Source organism: Poecilia mexicana, unplaced genomic scaffold (assembly GCF_051168715.1).
Source record: "Poecilia mexicana isolate PSO_F unplaced genomic scaffold, ASM5116871v1 scaffold_7, whole genome shotgun sequence".
NCBI lineage: Eukaryota > Metazoa > Chordata > Actinopteri > Cyprinodontiformes > Poeciliidae > Poecilia > Poecilia mexicana.
The window spans coordinates 4682233-4700426 of NW_028263376.1; the positions used below are offsets into that span (position 1 = coordinate 4682233).

Sequence of the window (18194 nt, forward strand, 5' to 3'; positions counted from 1 at the left end):
GGAATCTGCTGCGGTGGAGGGTGTTTTTTTTTGGCTCTCTGTAGCCACCCTTACAAGGCCCCTTGACTGGGCACTGAGAGAGAAGGATGAAGAGGAAGAAATGGAGGAGAGAAATAAAGGAAAGCTGGTAAAAAGAAAATGAGACCTAAATGTTCACAAGCTCAGCGGTGTCGATAAAAACTAATTAATGTCAATGAAACTAGTCCGATCGGTTACATGAGTTACAATAATTGGAGCTCTGACATAATGTAGACTATGAAAAGAAACTTGTCTACATCAGACGTTCAGTGAAAAGTGAGGTGCTGGACTATCTTACAGTCAAATTTGTTTTCTGAAGACAGAATAATCGTTACGTAAAAAGCTACAATGTGAAGGAGGCTTGTAACTACACCTCCACACCAAATATCTATGGGTTATAATGAGACCAGATGAGTTTTGTGACTTTTTTGTGAAAATTAATTAGGTGGCATTCATTTTTCATATACCTTAAATTGTATTTTAAAGTTTGAAAGCATTCAAAGCATGTAGAACACATTCAGGTTACACATTAAAAGATACTGTTTGGCCCAATTTAGTGCAAGTGATGAGAGACATGTGGACAGTGATGGTGGGGAGTAGAAGCAGTGAAGTCAGAGGTGTGCTTGAATTTTTCAAGGTGTCAAAAGGGTAATATATATATATGTAAACCAAAATATTGGTTTTCTGCCTTGACAGAAATATTGCTGAAATTTTCATATCAGTGCATCCCTACTCTGTACCTGTCTTCACCAGATGGGTACAGATAGGTACCAATCTGTACCCATCCTCAGGACCCAGGCTTGATGCTGAGGACAAACGATTGACAGATTTTAACTTCAGCCCCATGTGGTTGCTGAAAAGGAGCATCTATTCTCAGTCACTCATACAGAAACGTAGTCAAATTAATCATTTGATAGACAAACATTCTTGCTTCAACTTTCATTGAACATGACACGTCTCTGAATTTAGCTCTTTATCAGTTCCTCAGCTTTCCTGTTGATGTCAGATATTTCATAGGAGCGGCAGTGAGCAACTGAGCCCCACGTTGAAAGAAAGGAGAACAGAGAGGCTAACTCAGATTGCCTGCGTGGCGACACACCCCCAGGATCAGGGCCGCAGGAACTTCCCCTCTGTGCACAATGAAATCTAGACAAACCCTTGCCCTTTTCCTGTATCCAAATAAACAGTCCAAAACGGGCCCTTTGGCTGAAACTTGCACACACGTGTGTTTGCATGCGCATGCACAAGTGAGACTGAGTGTGCATGAGTTACATAAGTGTGATTGTGGATGTCAGCCCCTCTATATTAGAGCTAGCTGTCCAGCTCTGGCTTCCTTTGGTTACGGTTCACTGACCTGTCGGGCCGTAGAGAACATGGGAATCGGACACGTCGCTCTGATCGTGGGTCTCCTCTCCAGCTGTGTTTCCCTGTATTTGCCTCCATGTTTGCACATACTTCACATTTAGCAAAGTGGTTGAGAAATGTAGATGTGACGCTTTAAGTGTCTTAATTTTTTGACGGTCAAAAAATCCTGCGCTGTAACACTGGGTGAGTGATTTAAACTGATTAAGCTAAATATATTCAATAAAGTTATTAAGAAACCACTTGTTCTTTATTACTACTACTTTATTTATAAAACACTTTAAAAACAATCTCTATAGTACTTAGCTACCACAAAGTAGTACATTCAAAATGTCTGATTTAATTTAAAATGTTTGATTTGTAAAAAGTTGTTCCTGTAGTGATCTGTAAATATGATTTTTAACTCTGTATCTAAACTCTTCAGATCTGTCCAGTTAATTACAGTCAGATTCAATAAATTTGAATATTCGTCCTGATGAATTTAATTTGTTGGATTAAAAATACCTTTTGAATATAACCTTTAAGCAGGTATTAAACATGCATTTCATTAAGCACATAATTCCACTTTTAATATTTTTTATTGGTCTGATGTAATGTTCTAATTTTAAGTCATGTTTTTATTAGCCCTTAGCAGAAAATCATCATGATTAAGAGAAATAAAGGTGTTAAAACATCAGTCTTGTCTAATCTGTCATGTAATTCACTTGGTGATGGAGTTACTGAAACACGTTATCTTTTCAACAATATTCTAATTTATTGAATGCTCCACATGTTTGCGTTTCCATTTCTGCTTCAAATGATCACTAAACTATTTTAGTGTGATACAAAAATTCTGAACTAGATCATGTCATAAAGTGGCGGTTTTGTGATGATGAGAACGAACGCAGGGACCCAGCTTGAGATGATGATGAAAAGTTTAATAAGAAAGTGCTCAAAACAGTCCGGTTCAGGCAGCACGGCAGAAGACTTAGCAACAGCTAAATACCGGTAGCAACTGAAAAATACAAGACTGGAAACGAGAGCAGAGTCGACACAGGACTTATCAGTTCTACTGCGAGCGACAAGCAACGCACACAAACACACACGACGTAAGAAAACATTAGACAAGGAGCGGACAAGGGACAAAGACAACAGGTGGGACTAAATACACTGGGAGGGTAATCAAGGGAACGAGACACACCTGGGATCAACGGGGAAGACACAGAGACAGAGACTCACAGGGAACAGGACCACACAGAAAAAACTCAAAATAAACACACAGAGACACGGATCATGACAGATTAGAATTATTCACTCAGTTATTTTTACAGTTGCATTATATTGGATGAGTTTCCAAATTTTGACATTTATTGTGTAAAATAATCCTAATCCTTACACTTCATTTTTCTGAAATAATCTAATAAACCAAAATATAAAGGTGACAAATTGTGAAGAATTAAGATTGCCTGTTAGCACAAGCTAGCTCATTAGCACAGGTTAGCTTGTTGTAAAACAGCTTTTGTTTTGAAATGTTGCTACCATTCATTTCAATTTAGAGAAATGAAATAAAACATACACAATTTGTCTCGACCTTTGGAATTTTGTAACATTCTTCCAAAACATCAGGCTAACTTTAAAGTTTTTCTTCCCTCCATTTCAAATGTAGTAATTTAGCCTGACTGAAGTTACCCTAAATATGGTGCCCTTATTTAACCTCAAGAATAAAAACCTAGCTACATTTATAAAAATTTCACACCATTTTTAAAAATATTTTCTGTTTATTCTGAAGGGAAACACTTGTCTTAAAATATGTCTAAGCTTTCAACCATATGTTTTCTAGTGTAGAGCGCCAAGGATCTTTTCTTTTTTGTCAGGTTATTTTTTTCATGCGTTTGTTTTTGTGTGTTCCAGGTGACGTCTGCATGCATCCCACCTCCCTCCAATGATCTGGTGAGTCCCCTTTGCGCATACTTTCTTTTCCTCAAAAGCATTATATGTACAGGAGAGGTTTTCCCACTCCGTCTATCCACAGTTGGGAAGTGTGGCTCTTCAAAACCACTGCATGGTTTTGTTTAGAGGCGAATTCCTTCTGGGAAGCCGAGCCCTCAGCTCGGTTGGAGCTCGGTTCATTTCTGGAGAGCAGTAAAAGTTCCAGTTTGGGAGGTGGGGGAAGCAGTTGATGTTGCTGTAGGAAGTAGTTGTGTTTATCCATTAGGGAGTCTATTTGTTTAATTAACTCTGCTTTCCTTCCTCTGTTTTGCCTCTTCCTCTAACCCCTTTCCTCCCCTCTGTTGCCTCTCTTTACCCTGTTTCCTAACTCTTACTCCCATTTTCTCATTTTATCCAATCACCTCATCTTCCGTTCCTCCTAGCAGCGTAGAGGAACAGCTCCTTCTCGACACAACCAACACATGGTGAGCACATTTTCACATTTATTATTTCACCCCTTCGTCATTTTCACTATTCCCACTGTCCAGATGTGAACTAAATAATCTAGATGTGAACTAAATATTCACAACTGGATTAGGGGTGGACCGATGCACTTTTCTCACTTCCAATTCTGACATCAATACCTGAGGTTTAGTTTCAACCAATACCGATCAGAAAAATAGTGCTGAATTTACTTAATGTTTCTTTTTTTTTAAATACAGATGTAAATGCACTAAATTGCTAATTTATTTGATACCTCTGCACCAGTACAGAACTCTTAATGCATCAACAGCTTCACAAGCTTGGCCAAACATTTAAAAACAACACAACTTTCAGTCAGTGCAATTAGGAGTTGAACAGCCAATGTAAAATAAATAATAAACTGACAGGTTGACTACCTTCATCAAACGTCAGATAAATATATAAATGTTCTTTCAAATGGTGCAGAAAGTGCCATTAGGAATTTTAAATATAATTTAGAATAATTACTGAATTAGTTACAAAAAAGCTTAAAGGCAACAAATTTTAAACGTCATGAATGCACACTTTGCCGCAGATTATCGATTTTAACACAGGGGTAACAAATTGCTAAAATCTGCTGAACCTGGTAAACATGTTTCTTCCAGCATGTAATTAGTGCTTTGTGAATTCCATGTTAAGAAGCAGCAGATAGCAACTGCAAAAGACGAGTAAAATATTCAGCTAAATACAGTTTTCTTGGATCCCGTTTAAACAACTTCCATTACTATTACTACTCTACTAGCAGCCTGAGTTGTAGTTTCTGACCGAAAAGTTTTTTCCCCTTTGTGGCATTTGGGCTTAGGTCTAAGTTTTCATTAAAATTTTGTAACCATTATATCCAAAAAGCCTAAATTAGCACTGTAATCACTGATGTTGGGAACCACTGATGGAAAGGCCATGTGTGTTCGTTTTCTTCACAGGGATCAACCAAGTCTCTAACCTACACCAAACAGAGGAACACCCTGCCGAGGTAAAATCAGTCTCATTGATTTCCTTCAATGTACTAGAGGACATCAAAACTTTAATGACTTGTGTTCATTTTGATAGAGTATGAAGCTCCTATGTGTGAATTATTAAAATTCATGTCTGACCACCATGCGAACTGAGGATCTTGTACAAGCTTATTTGACCAAGTGACCTCATGCAAAGAGAATTAATGCAAATAAAGAACCTTGAAATAATCATGTGAGTCTGGTCTTCTGTTTTTCCTCTGTTTCACCAGGAGCTTCAGTGTGGACCGTGTGATGGAGCGTGTGATGGAGCGCCACTACGACTTCGACCTGACGTACATCACCGAGAGGATCATTTCTGTCTTCTTCCCTCCAAAGCTGGAAGAGCAAAGATACCGGCTCAATCTGAAGGAAGTGGCCGCCATGCTCAAATCCAAACATCAGGACAAGTTTCTGGTGAGGAACACCAGCGAGTTGTTCAGACCCTTCATCTAACAAATGTGGGGTCTGAACAGATGTTCAAGTTTGTGCAGCTTATTGTACAATAGAGTTTGACATGTACGCTGCAGCTACAGCAGATAAAAAAAATATATAGATCACGACCACACATAGCAGCCCACATGAGGCAGGCCCTCAGCAGGCCCTCAGCGGGCCCTCAGCAGGACCTCTGGATGACCATCCTGGATCATCAAGATGATCCAGGATGGTCCACTGTTTTTTTCCATCACACCCTCTCTTCTGTTCCAGCTCCTGAACCTCTCTGAAAGACGCCATGACATCACCCGACTAAACCCAAAGGTAGATCTCTTCAATAGTCCAACAATTGTTCGCTTAATCTTCTCAATTCGCACTTTGTCGTTTGTCATGTTTCCACCGTGCTACAGGTCCACGACTTTGGCTGGCCCGACCTCCATGCCCCGCCGCTGGATAAGATCTGTGCCATATGTAAGGCCATGGAGAACTGGCTGACCTCTGACCCCCAGCACGTGGTGGTCCTTCACTGCAAGGTCAGAGTTCAGGGAGGGCTTCTCTCAGACAGACATGCCAATGTTTCCCAGGCTCTAAACACAGATGCAGAAGGATTTAAAGAGTATGCTTCATACTGATATGCTTTCACAGGAACTGATAAATCAACTGCATGTTGAAAGGCCGACTGAAGGTCACCGGAACGATGCATTTGTATATACAACACATAGGAAGCGGCTTGAACTGAACAGAGAAAACACTGAAATAAAAAAGTGAAAATTCCTATGTCTGTCTATGGAGGTAGTTTAAAATCAGGATCATTTTTCTTTCATTTCCTTTAACTCTTAAGTCTGCAGTAGGGAACTTTTTACCTATTTGTTAAGACTGTCACCATCTTCTGACAGCATTCTGACACATTATCCCAGCTTTAAAAGGTTCGTTTGGATTTATTGAAGTGAGGTTCTGTGACGTTATTATCAATAAAGATGTCATATCTCTACTGCAGAAGCTAATATCTGCAGGCTACAATAGCCTGTCAAGTAGCATTGAAGCAACTGTGTTTCAGGTTCTGAAGCTGATTTTCTTTTGGATATTTAAAAAATATATATATCCAAAAGAATATTTTTCTATATGCCCCATAGAAAAATTTATGAATTGGCAAAATTTTCCCAAATAATTTGGAGTTACATTCCACAGTAGCAATCTGTGAACAAGAGGTTGAAAGTTAGAGATACAGATATGTTTGTGGGTAGTGGCTGTTGCTTTGTTTGGCGCAGCGTTTCTATATAGATTGATGATCCTGATTATCTGGTTGGACAATTGTTCAACCAGCTGGAGATATCAGGAACATCTGGAGATCGCAGGAACATTATGTCTGATTCAAAATCCAAATCTCTAATAAATTCTTGGTGGACCTGCAGCGAACTGATGAGTCGCTGCTGATTAACATCTGATCGGTACACCTGCCAAGCTCAATCAACACAACCCAACAACAAGAGAAACTTCATCTGATTTTGCCAGATTGGAACAAAATAACTGCTTTGTAGCTGTGCAAGCTTTGTACCATGTATATCTTGCAGATGAAGATATATGGTCGTTTTTGAAAAAGAATCAGGAAAGCTTGGATGAGTCTGGGCTTTAGAAAGGGCTTATTGAGGTAATTGCCCAGAGTTCCAATTTTTATATACAAACAATCCTCAGTTATTTGAAAATGATGACGTTACAGTCATTTTTTGGGAACAACATGGATCTACTGGTCAGGGGATGTAGTAAACCTACCAGGCACCAATTCATGTATAGGATTACCCACTGATGTATTGTAACTTGCATTATTAGAAGGTTTTTTGCTGTCATGGATAGGGCACCAAACCAGCTCCAGCCCAGGGGCCCACATTCTTATCATTCTGGCCCTGGGAAGAGTGATTGTCCATATTACGAAGTTGGAAAGATTTGTGGAAGGTTTTCAGATTATGTATTCTGAAAAATTACCTAGATAACAGTTAAATTCTTGATCAAACCTTTGAAAAAGTTTCTGATTTCAGACCTGTGATATGGCTATGGGCCTTTACTTTCGTTCTCACAAAGCATTAATATGGCTTAATCTCTCTGGTTGCTAATCCTGGTGTAAAAATGTTACATATGAAGTCAGTTTGGATTAAACTAACTGGACATTGAACTTATCGTCAACAAAAATCCTTGTCCTCAAAAGAACCAGATCATTCTGGTGCTGACGACTGGGCTCCCGCAAGTTTTGTTATTTATTTATTTTTATTACTTGTTGATTTTGGTCTGAAGAATTGAAATAGTAAAAACCAGAGAACTCCTGAGCCTTCCCGATTTTCCAGAACTTTCCAGCTGCAAGAAATTATCTATCAGCTGCAGATCACGCCAGGGAAGAAGAAAACTGAGTTGCTGTCAATAAAAAAAATAATAAAAGAAATAAGTTCTCCACCAAGAGAGAGGCACGCAGCAAAATGAACTTTAATTGGTGCTCATTGTGTTAAAGGGGCCCTTATGCTGGTCTCTGGAGGGGCTCCCAATTGGAATTTGGAGCTGGAATGTCTTTGGAATGTGTCAGGAAGTGTGGAGCTCTTGCTGTGAAAAAGACGCCACAGGGAGCTTTTTAATTCCAGCTCAGCAGCCTTCGCACATTTCTCCATGTTGTAGTGTATCTGGTCTGCTCTCCGTTTTCTTTGCATCCCTGAATCTAAGAATCAAGGTCATACCTCAAATTTTCAGATCCTTTAAGCCGTTTCAGTCACGAGGAAGCTAAACCGCTTCCTCGATCAGATCAGTCAGGTCAGATCAGTTCATGATGATTTTTTATGTATTTCTCTCTCTTTTCTCCCCCAACAGGGCAACAAAGGGAAAACGGGCGTGATTATTGCAGCCTACATGCATTACAGCAAGATCTCTGCAGGGTGAGTGTGAGCGGAGAGGAGGTGCAACGTCACTGCTGAATTTCTGAGTCATTAAAATATCTATGTTTTAGGTCAACAGAATGCCAAAATATATAGGATTGAACTGTGCATATCTAGTTACAGTGTACACAGTCCTGGGACAATGACAGATGACATGACATTCAACTAAAGCAATAAACCTTTTAAGAGGAAATAAAGACAAAAAGTTTGATACTCCAGTTATAAGTAATGCACACCCTTAAACTGATGTAATGCTGAAGCACACTGATTCAGTTTCAGCATTCAGTCTTCTTTCAAATTAATCTATCAGCATCCCACATCATGATTTGGTAATATCTGACCATTCTATGTTGTAGAGTTGTCCAAATCTATCAGACTGTGAGAACATCTCAGTCAGGACATCCACTTAGAGAATCTTATATCCATAAATGAGATTCAACATAATCCACAATGTATAATATGTGTGTATGCACAAAAATTATGCGGTGCCATGTTTTACGCACAAGCCGGCATGTATAAATATGAACATTACATAAATGTTTGAGTAAATATAAGCAAACTTTTTACCTGCCGTGAAAATATGAGCCAAAAGTAGGATTTATAAAGGACATGTGCACAGGTATGCACATACTCACAGCTTTATACATTTTAATTTTTTTTGTGCGGCGCACTTTTCAAAATTTGTCTGTGTGCCAATTTTTTGTGTAAAAACAGTGCACTCTTTTATACATGAAGCCCCAGAAGACTGAAGGAGAATCAAGAGGAATCATAAATAGTTTTCATCAAAGCATTAAAGTGTTCAAATTAATGCAGCCAGATTGCTGATGATACATGCCAGATTATTCATATAAAAAGTTTGAAATGATTCAAAACTTTTTAAATGGGGGAATATACATAATACATTTAAGGACTTCTTACAGTTCTTAAATTTTTGGGGCTTTTTTCCTGCTGACTTTCTTGTTATTTTGTTAAAGGGGACCTATAAAATGAAAACTAATTTTGAATGTTTTTTGTGCTTCTATTTGGGTCTCTGCTGATTCTCAAAATAGCCTAAGTGCATAAAAAGAAAATCATTCTGGCTGGTTTTTGGCAATTAGTTAATGTTTTTTTGGTGTCTGTTATATGTACCATTTCAAAAACCTTTTGAATGTAATGCCACAAATCAGCAGGTCCTTCACCTAGCAACCCCAGCGAAGCTGAGCCTATTACCTAGCAACCAAAGTCGAGCTCCAGAGGGTTTGTTCAGCTATTATCACCAATGTTGTTATCCATGCATTCTGCATTCTTGTTGGTTGTGCAGGAGGCTCTACTTCTACTTTTCAAAGATGTACGGTTGTATAAGTATACCTCTGTTTGGAGACATTTTCACATGCGATTGTAAAAACATCAAATTGAGGGCAGGGGGCGTGGCCAGCAGCTAATTATTTGGACTTAAATAAGTAGCTGCTGGCCCTCAAACAACTTATTCTGAAAGGAGCTCAAAAAAGCAGAAACCAGAATGAAAATTCATTATCTAAGAATGATTTTATGTAAAAAATAGAATGAACATGTTTTGCTTAGCCCATAGACTTATCCTAACCTGTTTAAGGAAGAATAATAGGTCCCCTTTAATAAATTAAGTGTGTTGGATTCCTTTTAGGAACAGTGGAAACCAGTTTATCATGTTCTCTATGCCAGCTGTATCCTTTCCATGTACTTTTTGGAGCTCCATGATGGAAACCGTTAACTCAAAGCACTTGTGTGTGTGTGTGTGTGTGTGCGTGCGTGCATGCGTGCGTGTGCGTGTGCGTGTGTGTGTGTGTGTGTGTGTACATCTGTGTACAGAGCGGACCAGGCTCTCAGTACTCTGGCCATGAGGAAGTTCTGTGAAGATAAGGTGTCCTCTTCCCTCCAGCCGTCCCAAAACAGGTATTGGCCGCAGGATGATCTGAGAGGAAATAAGTAGGGAGGATGCAGTGGGGCGGGTGGGTGTTGGTGTCCAACAGCATACGTCAAATTAATGAATGCATCCGATTGGCGGAAAAAGGAAAAGGAAACCACTTCTGACCTTCAGTTTTTTGTTTGACTGTGGTATCTTTAGCTTGAAAAATATCAGAGAGGTTTTTGATTTGATTAATATTAATATTTTCAACTTACAGTTGGTTGTGTCATTTGACAGTAATGTCATCACTATGTCATCTGTTTGTTTCTCTTACCCTCCTTGGGCTAGAAATACTAACTGGGTACAGCTAACTAAAATGTTAGCTGTGCTAACCCTAACGCACTAATCATAAACATTAGTTCTGCTAACAAACACAGCATTTAGGGGGAGCTACTGCTAAAGCAGTAAAATGTGGACGTAAGGAGGGTTAGCTGAAGTGCTAATCAAAAATTTTGCTCTGCAATTAGAGCTTTAGGGCAAGTGTGCTGACCACTGAAAGCTAAAAAAAAATCTGTCAATCTATGCTAAAATCTTTCTTACTAGAGAAAGCTAAATATTCTCCTTTCTCGTGTTGAACAGAATCTATGGCCCAACATTACTTTATTGCTTACATGGCCAAATTTCAGACAAGCTTCAACTGTCAGACACCATATAGATGAGTTCAATGACCACAAACTCCCCATGATTGCAAAACAAGTCCATATATTCACAATCTTGGGTTGATACCACCAATGAATAATACTGTAGAATTGACTTCAAATTGCTTACAAATAGCTTTTAGCTCTTCCCAGTTTGACAGGCATCAGTGATGGCTTCCCTAAAATCATTGTTGATGTCTTTCTGCCCTGGCATGGTTTTATCACACACACTTGCACACTCCAAACCACATGCTTTTAAAGAGATTTTCACATAGGCTAAACCAAAGCAGCAGATCATACTTTTCCGTCTAAATGCATTGAAAGAAGTTTTTGTCAGTAGAAGTAGCTGTTTCCCCATGCCTGTAGCCAGCCCAAGAACTGAGAAAACATTTAAACTAAGCCCAGGAATTTTTTTTCCTGTACCAAACATTTAAATACTAGTAGTTACCTGGCAACAATACATGTTTTTTCCTACTTCTTCCTGATTCTTATGTCCACTTCTTTTTCCCAGGTATATCTATTACTTTGGAGGCCTTCTCTCTGGGGCGATAAAGATGAACAGCAGCCCTCTCTTCCTCCACCAAGTTCTTATCCCATCACTTCCCAACTTCCAGGGTGAAGGAGGTACATTTCTTCATTAGTATGGAGCCAAACTATTAAAAATAGATTTTCAGTTCAGGTTCAGTTGTTGTAAGGAAATTCTTAACGGAACCAAGAAGTACCTCCTGTCCCTGGTCTGCTGTCCCTTCATATAAAGACACATCCTATAATTGGATGTGATGTTTGTCTTGGCCCTGACAGACTTTCCCAGTGGAATTGCTGCAGTGTTTTCAATGCAGATGCCATAGTCGGCTGAGTTCGCTCTCTACCCACACACATGTCCGTCTGTTTGTCTTTAATCTGATGATCAGGTCCAGAAGGAGTGGATGGAAGTCAGCGCATTCCTCTGTCCTGACGCTGATAATGCTCACAAAGTCTAAAATTATCTCTCCTCTTCCTAGGTTACCACCCCTTCTTGAAGATCTATCAGTCCATGCAGTTGGTCTACACTTCAGGCATATAGTGAGTCTGTTTTCCTCTTGAAAGGCCAACTGATAGATCAGATAAGCATTGACATTTGACCAATTTGTTCTAAAGTTAAGCAGTAAAAGAAGCGTTGCGTACACCGTCTTGTTTCTGAAGCCATTGTTGTTCACAGTGACCTTCAAGGCACTGGTGGGAGGCGACTGTGTGTGTCCATCGAACCGGCCTTGTTGCTGAAAGGTGACATCATGGTGAGTCGAATGTGAAGGAAATCCCACAATAAAGGCCTGCACTGCAAAAACTACATCTTTTATTTTTGGTCTAGTTTCTAAAGCAAATATCTTAGTACACTTGGAACAAGACAAAACAAACTTACAAGTAACTTTTGCAAGATATATGAGCGTGTTTTAAATAAATAATTTCTTAATATTGATGAAAAAATGTGGGATAAATCATACAGTTTGTCTGCAACATCTAATATAGAAAAAACTAAAAATATCAGAATGAGAAATATGCTTTACATGAGTCAAAACTTTGACCTTCAGATTAACATATTCACATCTCTTGAACTGTTTCGCATTTTGTCCTGTCACAGCCACAGACCTCAGAGGATTTTATCAGACTCAAATTATCAACACCCCAACACAATTTAGGGTTTAAACTGATCTTTTCATTATGCTTGCATGTTGCTTGCATTTGGAATATTTTGGACCAACTTGAGTATTTTGGGGTTTTTGTCTTGAGTTTTTTTTTGGTTATATTCCTGCCAGCTTTGCACATTTAAAGTTTCACCCGTTCTTCTTTGCTAAACAGCTTAAACTCCATCTGATTGGATGAAGATTTTCTCTCAGGTTTTATGTTTTCACACAAATTCAAAGTGGATTCAGGTCTGAGCTTTGACTGGACCATTTTAACACAATAATAATGCTTTAATTTAAACTAATTTTAGTTCTGGTCGTCATGTTTAGGTTGTTCTGCTGAACTGTGAACATTTTATGGGGGTTTATTTTGCAGTTTTTAAGAGGTTTTCCTCCAGGATAGTCTATGATTCTTTCCTCAGCACTGAGCAGCTTCCCTGTCCTCAGAGCGAGAGTGTCAAACTCATGTTCTGTTCAGTCTACATCGAGATCATGGATTTCCTTAAAGAGCCAGTTGTGGTAGACTGTATTTATAAAACTACGTATTAAACTGTTTAAATAATATTGCTCACACCTTATTTAATAAGTAAAATTAATATTTAACATAATTTCATATTAATGTGCAAAAAAAATCTGATTTGACTAATAAAATAACTTTTAAGTGCACAACTCTTATCTTGTAGTTCTATTTTGCTCTTTAGGGTGTTGAGGGCCACAAAAAACTCAAGGCCTTGGGGCCAAATCTGCACCGCCGTAGCTGTTTGACACCTGTGTTGTAGAGGAAAGCATGATGCTGTCAACAACATTTCACCATGGCGATGATATGTTTATGGTGGTGTGCATTGTTAGGCAGTGGCACTCTGGGTCACCATGTCCTTCTGCTGCCTCCTAACCAATTTAAATGCAGGAAATCTTATGAATTCTGGAGCAGGTCAAAATGTAGTGAAGTTCTTTACAAAACATGTAAAGTTGTCTATTTTCCAACCCACAAGCAAGGGGTTCCAGCTCCCCTTTAACTGCATACACGAGAGGAATAAAAATGTCCTTCAAAACTCAGCTGATGGGTAAATATACTTTTTTATCTGGTGTTCCTGTACAACATCTCCCCATCTGTTCTTTTGCCACCCTGAGCGACTGCCCATATGACAAACCACCAGGTTTCCAATCAGCAAAAATGTTCGGTTTTAGTCTCATTTGACCAGAACACTTGTAACATGCTTCTTATCTCTCCCTGAGTTTTATTTACTTATTTTGTGACATGTGAGGGCAACTGGTCACAAAGGATCTTTAGTTAGAATCAGAATAAAGACAACAAAATACAAATGCACATTGCAATTTTCAGATTTCATTTGGAAGAACTTAGGAAAAACATGCTTAACAGAATGCATTAAAGCCTAAAAAAATACAAAATGTGGAAAAGCTCAAGGGTTGTGAATAATTTTGCAAGGCCCTCTAGTTCAGACAGGGAAAAAGAGCAGCTTGTTAAGCAGAAATCCTAATTTGTCTGTGTGTGCAGTCTGACATTTCAAAAGTGTAGGTGTCACTCTTCAGGGAACATAAGGCCTCCCATTAACTCCACAGGCCTGCAATTATCCCACATCTGCTCCAAAACTCGATTGCTTCCCTCACCTTCTGCTGCCCTCTTCAGGTGAAATGCTACCACAGGCGGGCCCATGGTGCCGACAGAGACACAGTGTTCAGGCTGCAGTTCCACACCTGTACCATCCATGGATCCCAGCTCTGGTTTGGAAAGGGGGAACTGGATGAAGCTTTCACCGGTGAGTTTATCCACTTGGGTAGATCGATGCAGCCGGCAGGAGTTAAGGAACCATAGGTCATAGATATGAAGAGTGAGGATTTGGGTTTACGAGTTTGTTTTATTGTGTACTTTTTTTAATCCGTTCGCAAATGGAAGAGAGGTTTTCTTGCAAAGTCGTCTTAATGAATAGCTTATCAGGTTTTTTTTGTTGTTATTGTTGTTTTGTTTTTGTCTTTGTTTTGTTTTTTTCAAAGTCTCTTCTTGGAATTTGGCTACTTTTTTACCGTTTTCTTTTGCTTTGTTACTAGAATTATTTGTAACTAAAGACAGACTTAAAAAAAATACAGAATATGCCTGATACATACACATACATATGGAGTATGCTATTTTTGATTTCAGAATAGTATTTTAAATTATAGTTTTGGCCATACTCTATGATATGTTTTGCTTACATAGATTTAAACATGCTAAAAATTTACAGCAGTTAATTGAATTTTATTAACATGCAGAAGTCCTGACCCTGAACCTTTCTATTGTGTTTCTGGTATGCACATAAATCTGATGCACAAGCGACATCCGCAAACAGCAATGGACGATGAAGTTGCTTCTCTCAGCCCACTGGGGGTTCAGTTTTGTTTGGAAACTAAACAGTCTGATGAGAAGCTGGAAAAGACTATTGTGTTGTGCTAAAAGGAATTAGCCCATCAGCAAAGCTATTGAAGCTATTGAAGCCTAAAATAGCATGAATTTTAGAGCATACTGCAACATGTTGCAGTATAAATGTCTCTAACGCTAATATCAGAGTCCACAGACCCTTAAAGGTATGAACTCCTTCATTTCTAAAGTATTATGAATTATCAGGGGTTCCCAAAAGCTGAATGGGTAGAATAACAATTTAAACCAGTCTGATTGTTGAATAACCAGAATAGCAGATTAAAAACAATAAATGTCTGTTTTTGAGCTCATACATCTATTTATGCAACAATTTAGCAGCAAAAATGGGCTTTGAATTGAAAATGCAGCTTACTTTGTTGGGATATAGTTTCTGATCAAAAATTGATTAATTATAGATCCTGCAATTAACTTGATTAAAAAATGTGATTGAGTCCCACCACTAACATATGTATTTCTATTTATTTATTTATTGGATTGTTTATTTAGGTCTTGATTGAAACCCTGCTGTGTATGCCTTTGTATGAAGTGAACATGATTCTCTGAGGTGGCCAGCATGTTTCAGGGTGGAGCCATGGCCTCCCCTGGTCAGCCTTTGCACATGTGACTGCCTACGTGGCTCAACTGCCTGTCATTTTGCTGATGTTACCCCTGAATTTCCCTTCTGCGGAACTATGATATTTCTGTTTCCAATCATTTTCACAGAAAATGGTTTTAATCACCAGCTATAAAACCGTATTACTATGAAGAACTGTGCTTCATTTGTGTTATTGAAGTGCAGTCCCTTTATATCTTATAAATTGTTGGAAAGAAAATGGTATTATCCCTCAAATACCTCATTTCTTTGGGTTCTGTTATGGTATATCGTCATCTCTGCACTGACTGACATAATAGCAGCCTTTGAAACTGGCATTGTGGGAATATATCTGCAGTGGTTTGGCCTCATGATATTGTGGTCAAATAAATCCTTAAATAGTAGTGGTTTAATCCCCATCTTGGAAGTAATAACAGTTCCCTGGTGTAGAGTACAGTGAGAATTAGATGTGATGATACACGGTTGGTAGACATGCATTACTTAAGTCCGTAATGAATGTGTTTCTTACTTCAGCTGTTCCTCAGTTTCACTTTCTCTGAAATAACAGACTGCATGTTTGTAGGAACAGTGTGGTTTTTATTCCATAGATGAGATGAAGCATTAAAGTGTGTGATTATCGGTCACGCACCTCAAAATACATCGGTGGAATAAGTATTTGAGCTTTCGAGGGTTTTCCAGCATGCTAAATGTACATTTCCCTTTTATATATCTAAATATAATAAAATTATGGTAACACTTTATTTGAAGGGGGTTGACTAAGACTGTCATGATACTGTCATAAACACCTGTCATATGAATAAGCCTTCATGAATATTTATGACTGTTGTCATAAAGCGTCATTCGGTAAATTATGACACTTTTAATACAAAGTTGACATTATTCAAAATGTCTTTGTTATGACAACTTGACATTAACCAAGAAATCATTACTGTTTAAACTTTACCTTTAATAACATAAAGTTACCTAATTTTTAAAGTGCAGTCAGTAATACTTTTATAACAAATTTATATCAGTAATGATTTCTTGGTTAATGTCAAGTTGTCATAACAAAGACATTTTGAATAATGTCAACTTTGTATTAAAAGTGTCATAATTTACCGAATGACGCTTTATGACAACAGTCATAAATATTCATGAAGGCTTATTCATGTTCATGACAGGTGTTATGACATGTTTATGACAGTGTCATGTCAGTCTTATTCAACCCCCTTCAAATAAAGTGTTACCAAAATTATTTACATCCAAAAACAAATTGGCTTTTCTATAGCTAAGGATCCGGTTTCTATGACGTTTTCCTTTTTAATGAGCATTTGTACTCTTATCCCCAGATGAACGATTTCCATCCGATGCCACTGTAGAGTTCGTCTTCTCCTCAGGTCCTGAGAGGGTCAAAGGTCAGTATGCCCAACTTCAGATTTTGCTCAAGTATATTTCTGGACATTTATGTTATTCACTTATTCAAAGAAAGAAAGCATTGGAAACCCAATGTGTGCTTTTCCACAGGCCGTGAATACCACAAAAATGACCCAGCTGTCATCGTCGACTACAACACTTCAGATCCAGTGGTTCGCTGGGACTCCTATGAGAACTTTAACCAGCGATATCAGGACAGCCTGGAGGGTAACTGCTGTCTTAATGCACCATTTCTCAAATTTCACCCATCCTAGACAATCAGAGGCACACAGTCATAAAATAACTAAAGTACAACAGGGCTGATAAGAGTTTGTAAGTCAGTTCATCACACAACTAAAAGTAATACTGTTTACAGATGATGTGGTTATGTTGAGATCTTCATGCCTTGATCTTCAATGAGTGCTGAATCATTTCACATCCATGAGTCAGTGCCTCTGGTTCCCAGGTAGCCATTCCACTCAGTTCTCATCTCTCTTCAGTCCTTTGTAGGAGATTTCCTCCACTGATTGGCCCGACTTTCAATCGGGCCATTAAGTGAGCGGGAGGAGGAGTTGTGAGAAATTACGCACATTTTTTGTGCTGCTTTAGAATTGTATGTAGTGCGCCTTTATAGGATTGTAGTTTGACAATGGCAGCAGAGGAAATGAACTAAGCCATTCGGTCCATCTTGGCCATGCTTGTGTTGTATAAGACATTATCTTGTTAGCAAAAATGTCATGGTCCTAATCCCTACGGAGTTGTTTACAGCGCACACGATTTCCTGTAGGCTTCATTAAGCATTACAAAAGTCATGGCCAAACATTACCAATTTGGTAAAATCAGATCCAAGTGTTTAAAACTTTAGAGTTCATACCTCACACCAGATAATTGATTCTCAATAGTTGAGGATCCAGATCATGTGTACAAAACAAAGCGTAGAACAAGGGGCTGGTTTTTACCAGGCTAGGTCTGAGGCAATGGTGAAATGTCTTGGTGTCTTGTTTGATGGTGGATAGACAGACTGGGACCTCATTGGAGTTGTTTTTTTTTGCTGTGGTCTACCATGGTACAAAAAAAGACATGAGCTAAAAAGTGTCTTTTTATGCTCACTTTTAGAGTGAGCATTTTATAAATCAACAATATAATTGTTGATTTGTAAATCAACAACCTCATGGCTTAGGCATAGGTTGAAGATTTCTGTCATTCAGTGGGGAGATCATTGTAGAGCCACTGCTCCTCCACATGAAAAGAAATTAATCGAGGTGGTTAGGTAATCTGATTGTCTCTTAGGCACCTTCGTTTAAAGGTTTTCTTGGTATGTCCCACTCATAGTAGAACCCATGTGGACCCCAAAGCATTATGAAATGCTTTGAGGTCCAACCTGAATGAGCAGGACAAAGGGATGCCGAG

At 38.7% G+C, this 18194-nt stretch overlaps 1 protein-coding gene across 4 annotated transcripts in view; it reads left to right on the top strand.

The window, feature by feature from the left end:
- Positions 1-18194, top strand: part of tns2a (tensin 2a) — a 71120-nt gene that overhangs the window by 41859 nt on the left and 11067 nt on the right. For 3 of the 4 annotated variants that reach the window (XM_088006894.1, XM_088006896.1, XM_088006897.1), the window contains exons 4-17: positions 3271-3309; positions 3732-3773; positions 4731-4780; positions 5033-5216; positions 5508-5558; positions 5645-5767; positions 8082-8146; positions 9971-10054; positions 11217-11329; positions 11707-11767; positions 11904-11979; positions 14015-14144; positions 16721-16786; positions 16896-17012. In XM_088006894.1, the coding sequence (XP_087863020.1) occupies positions 3271-3309; positions 3732-3773; positions 4731-4780; positions 5033-5216; positions 5508-5558; positions 5645-5767; positions 8082-8146; positions 9971-10054; positions 11217-11329; positions 11707-11767; positions 11904-11979; positions 14015-14144; positions 16721-16786; positions 16896-17012 (1201 nt within the window). The remainder of the gene's footprint in view (positions 1-3270; positions 3310-3731; positions 3774-4730; positions 4781-5032; positions 5217-5507; positions 5559-5644; positions 5768-8081; positions 8147-9970; positions 10055-11216; positions 11330-11706; positions 11768-11903; positions 11980-14014; positions 14145-16720; positions 16787-16895; positions 17013-18194) is intronic. The other variant, XM_088006895.1, reaches the window with a different exon arrangement.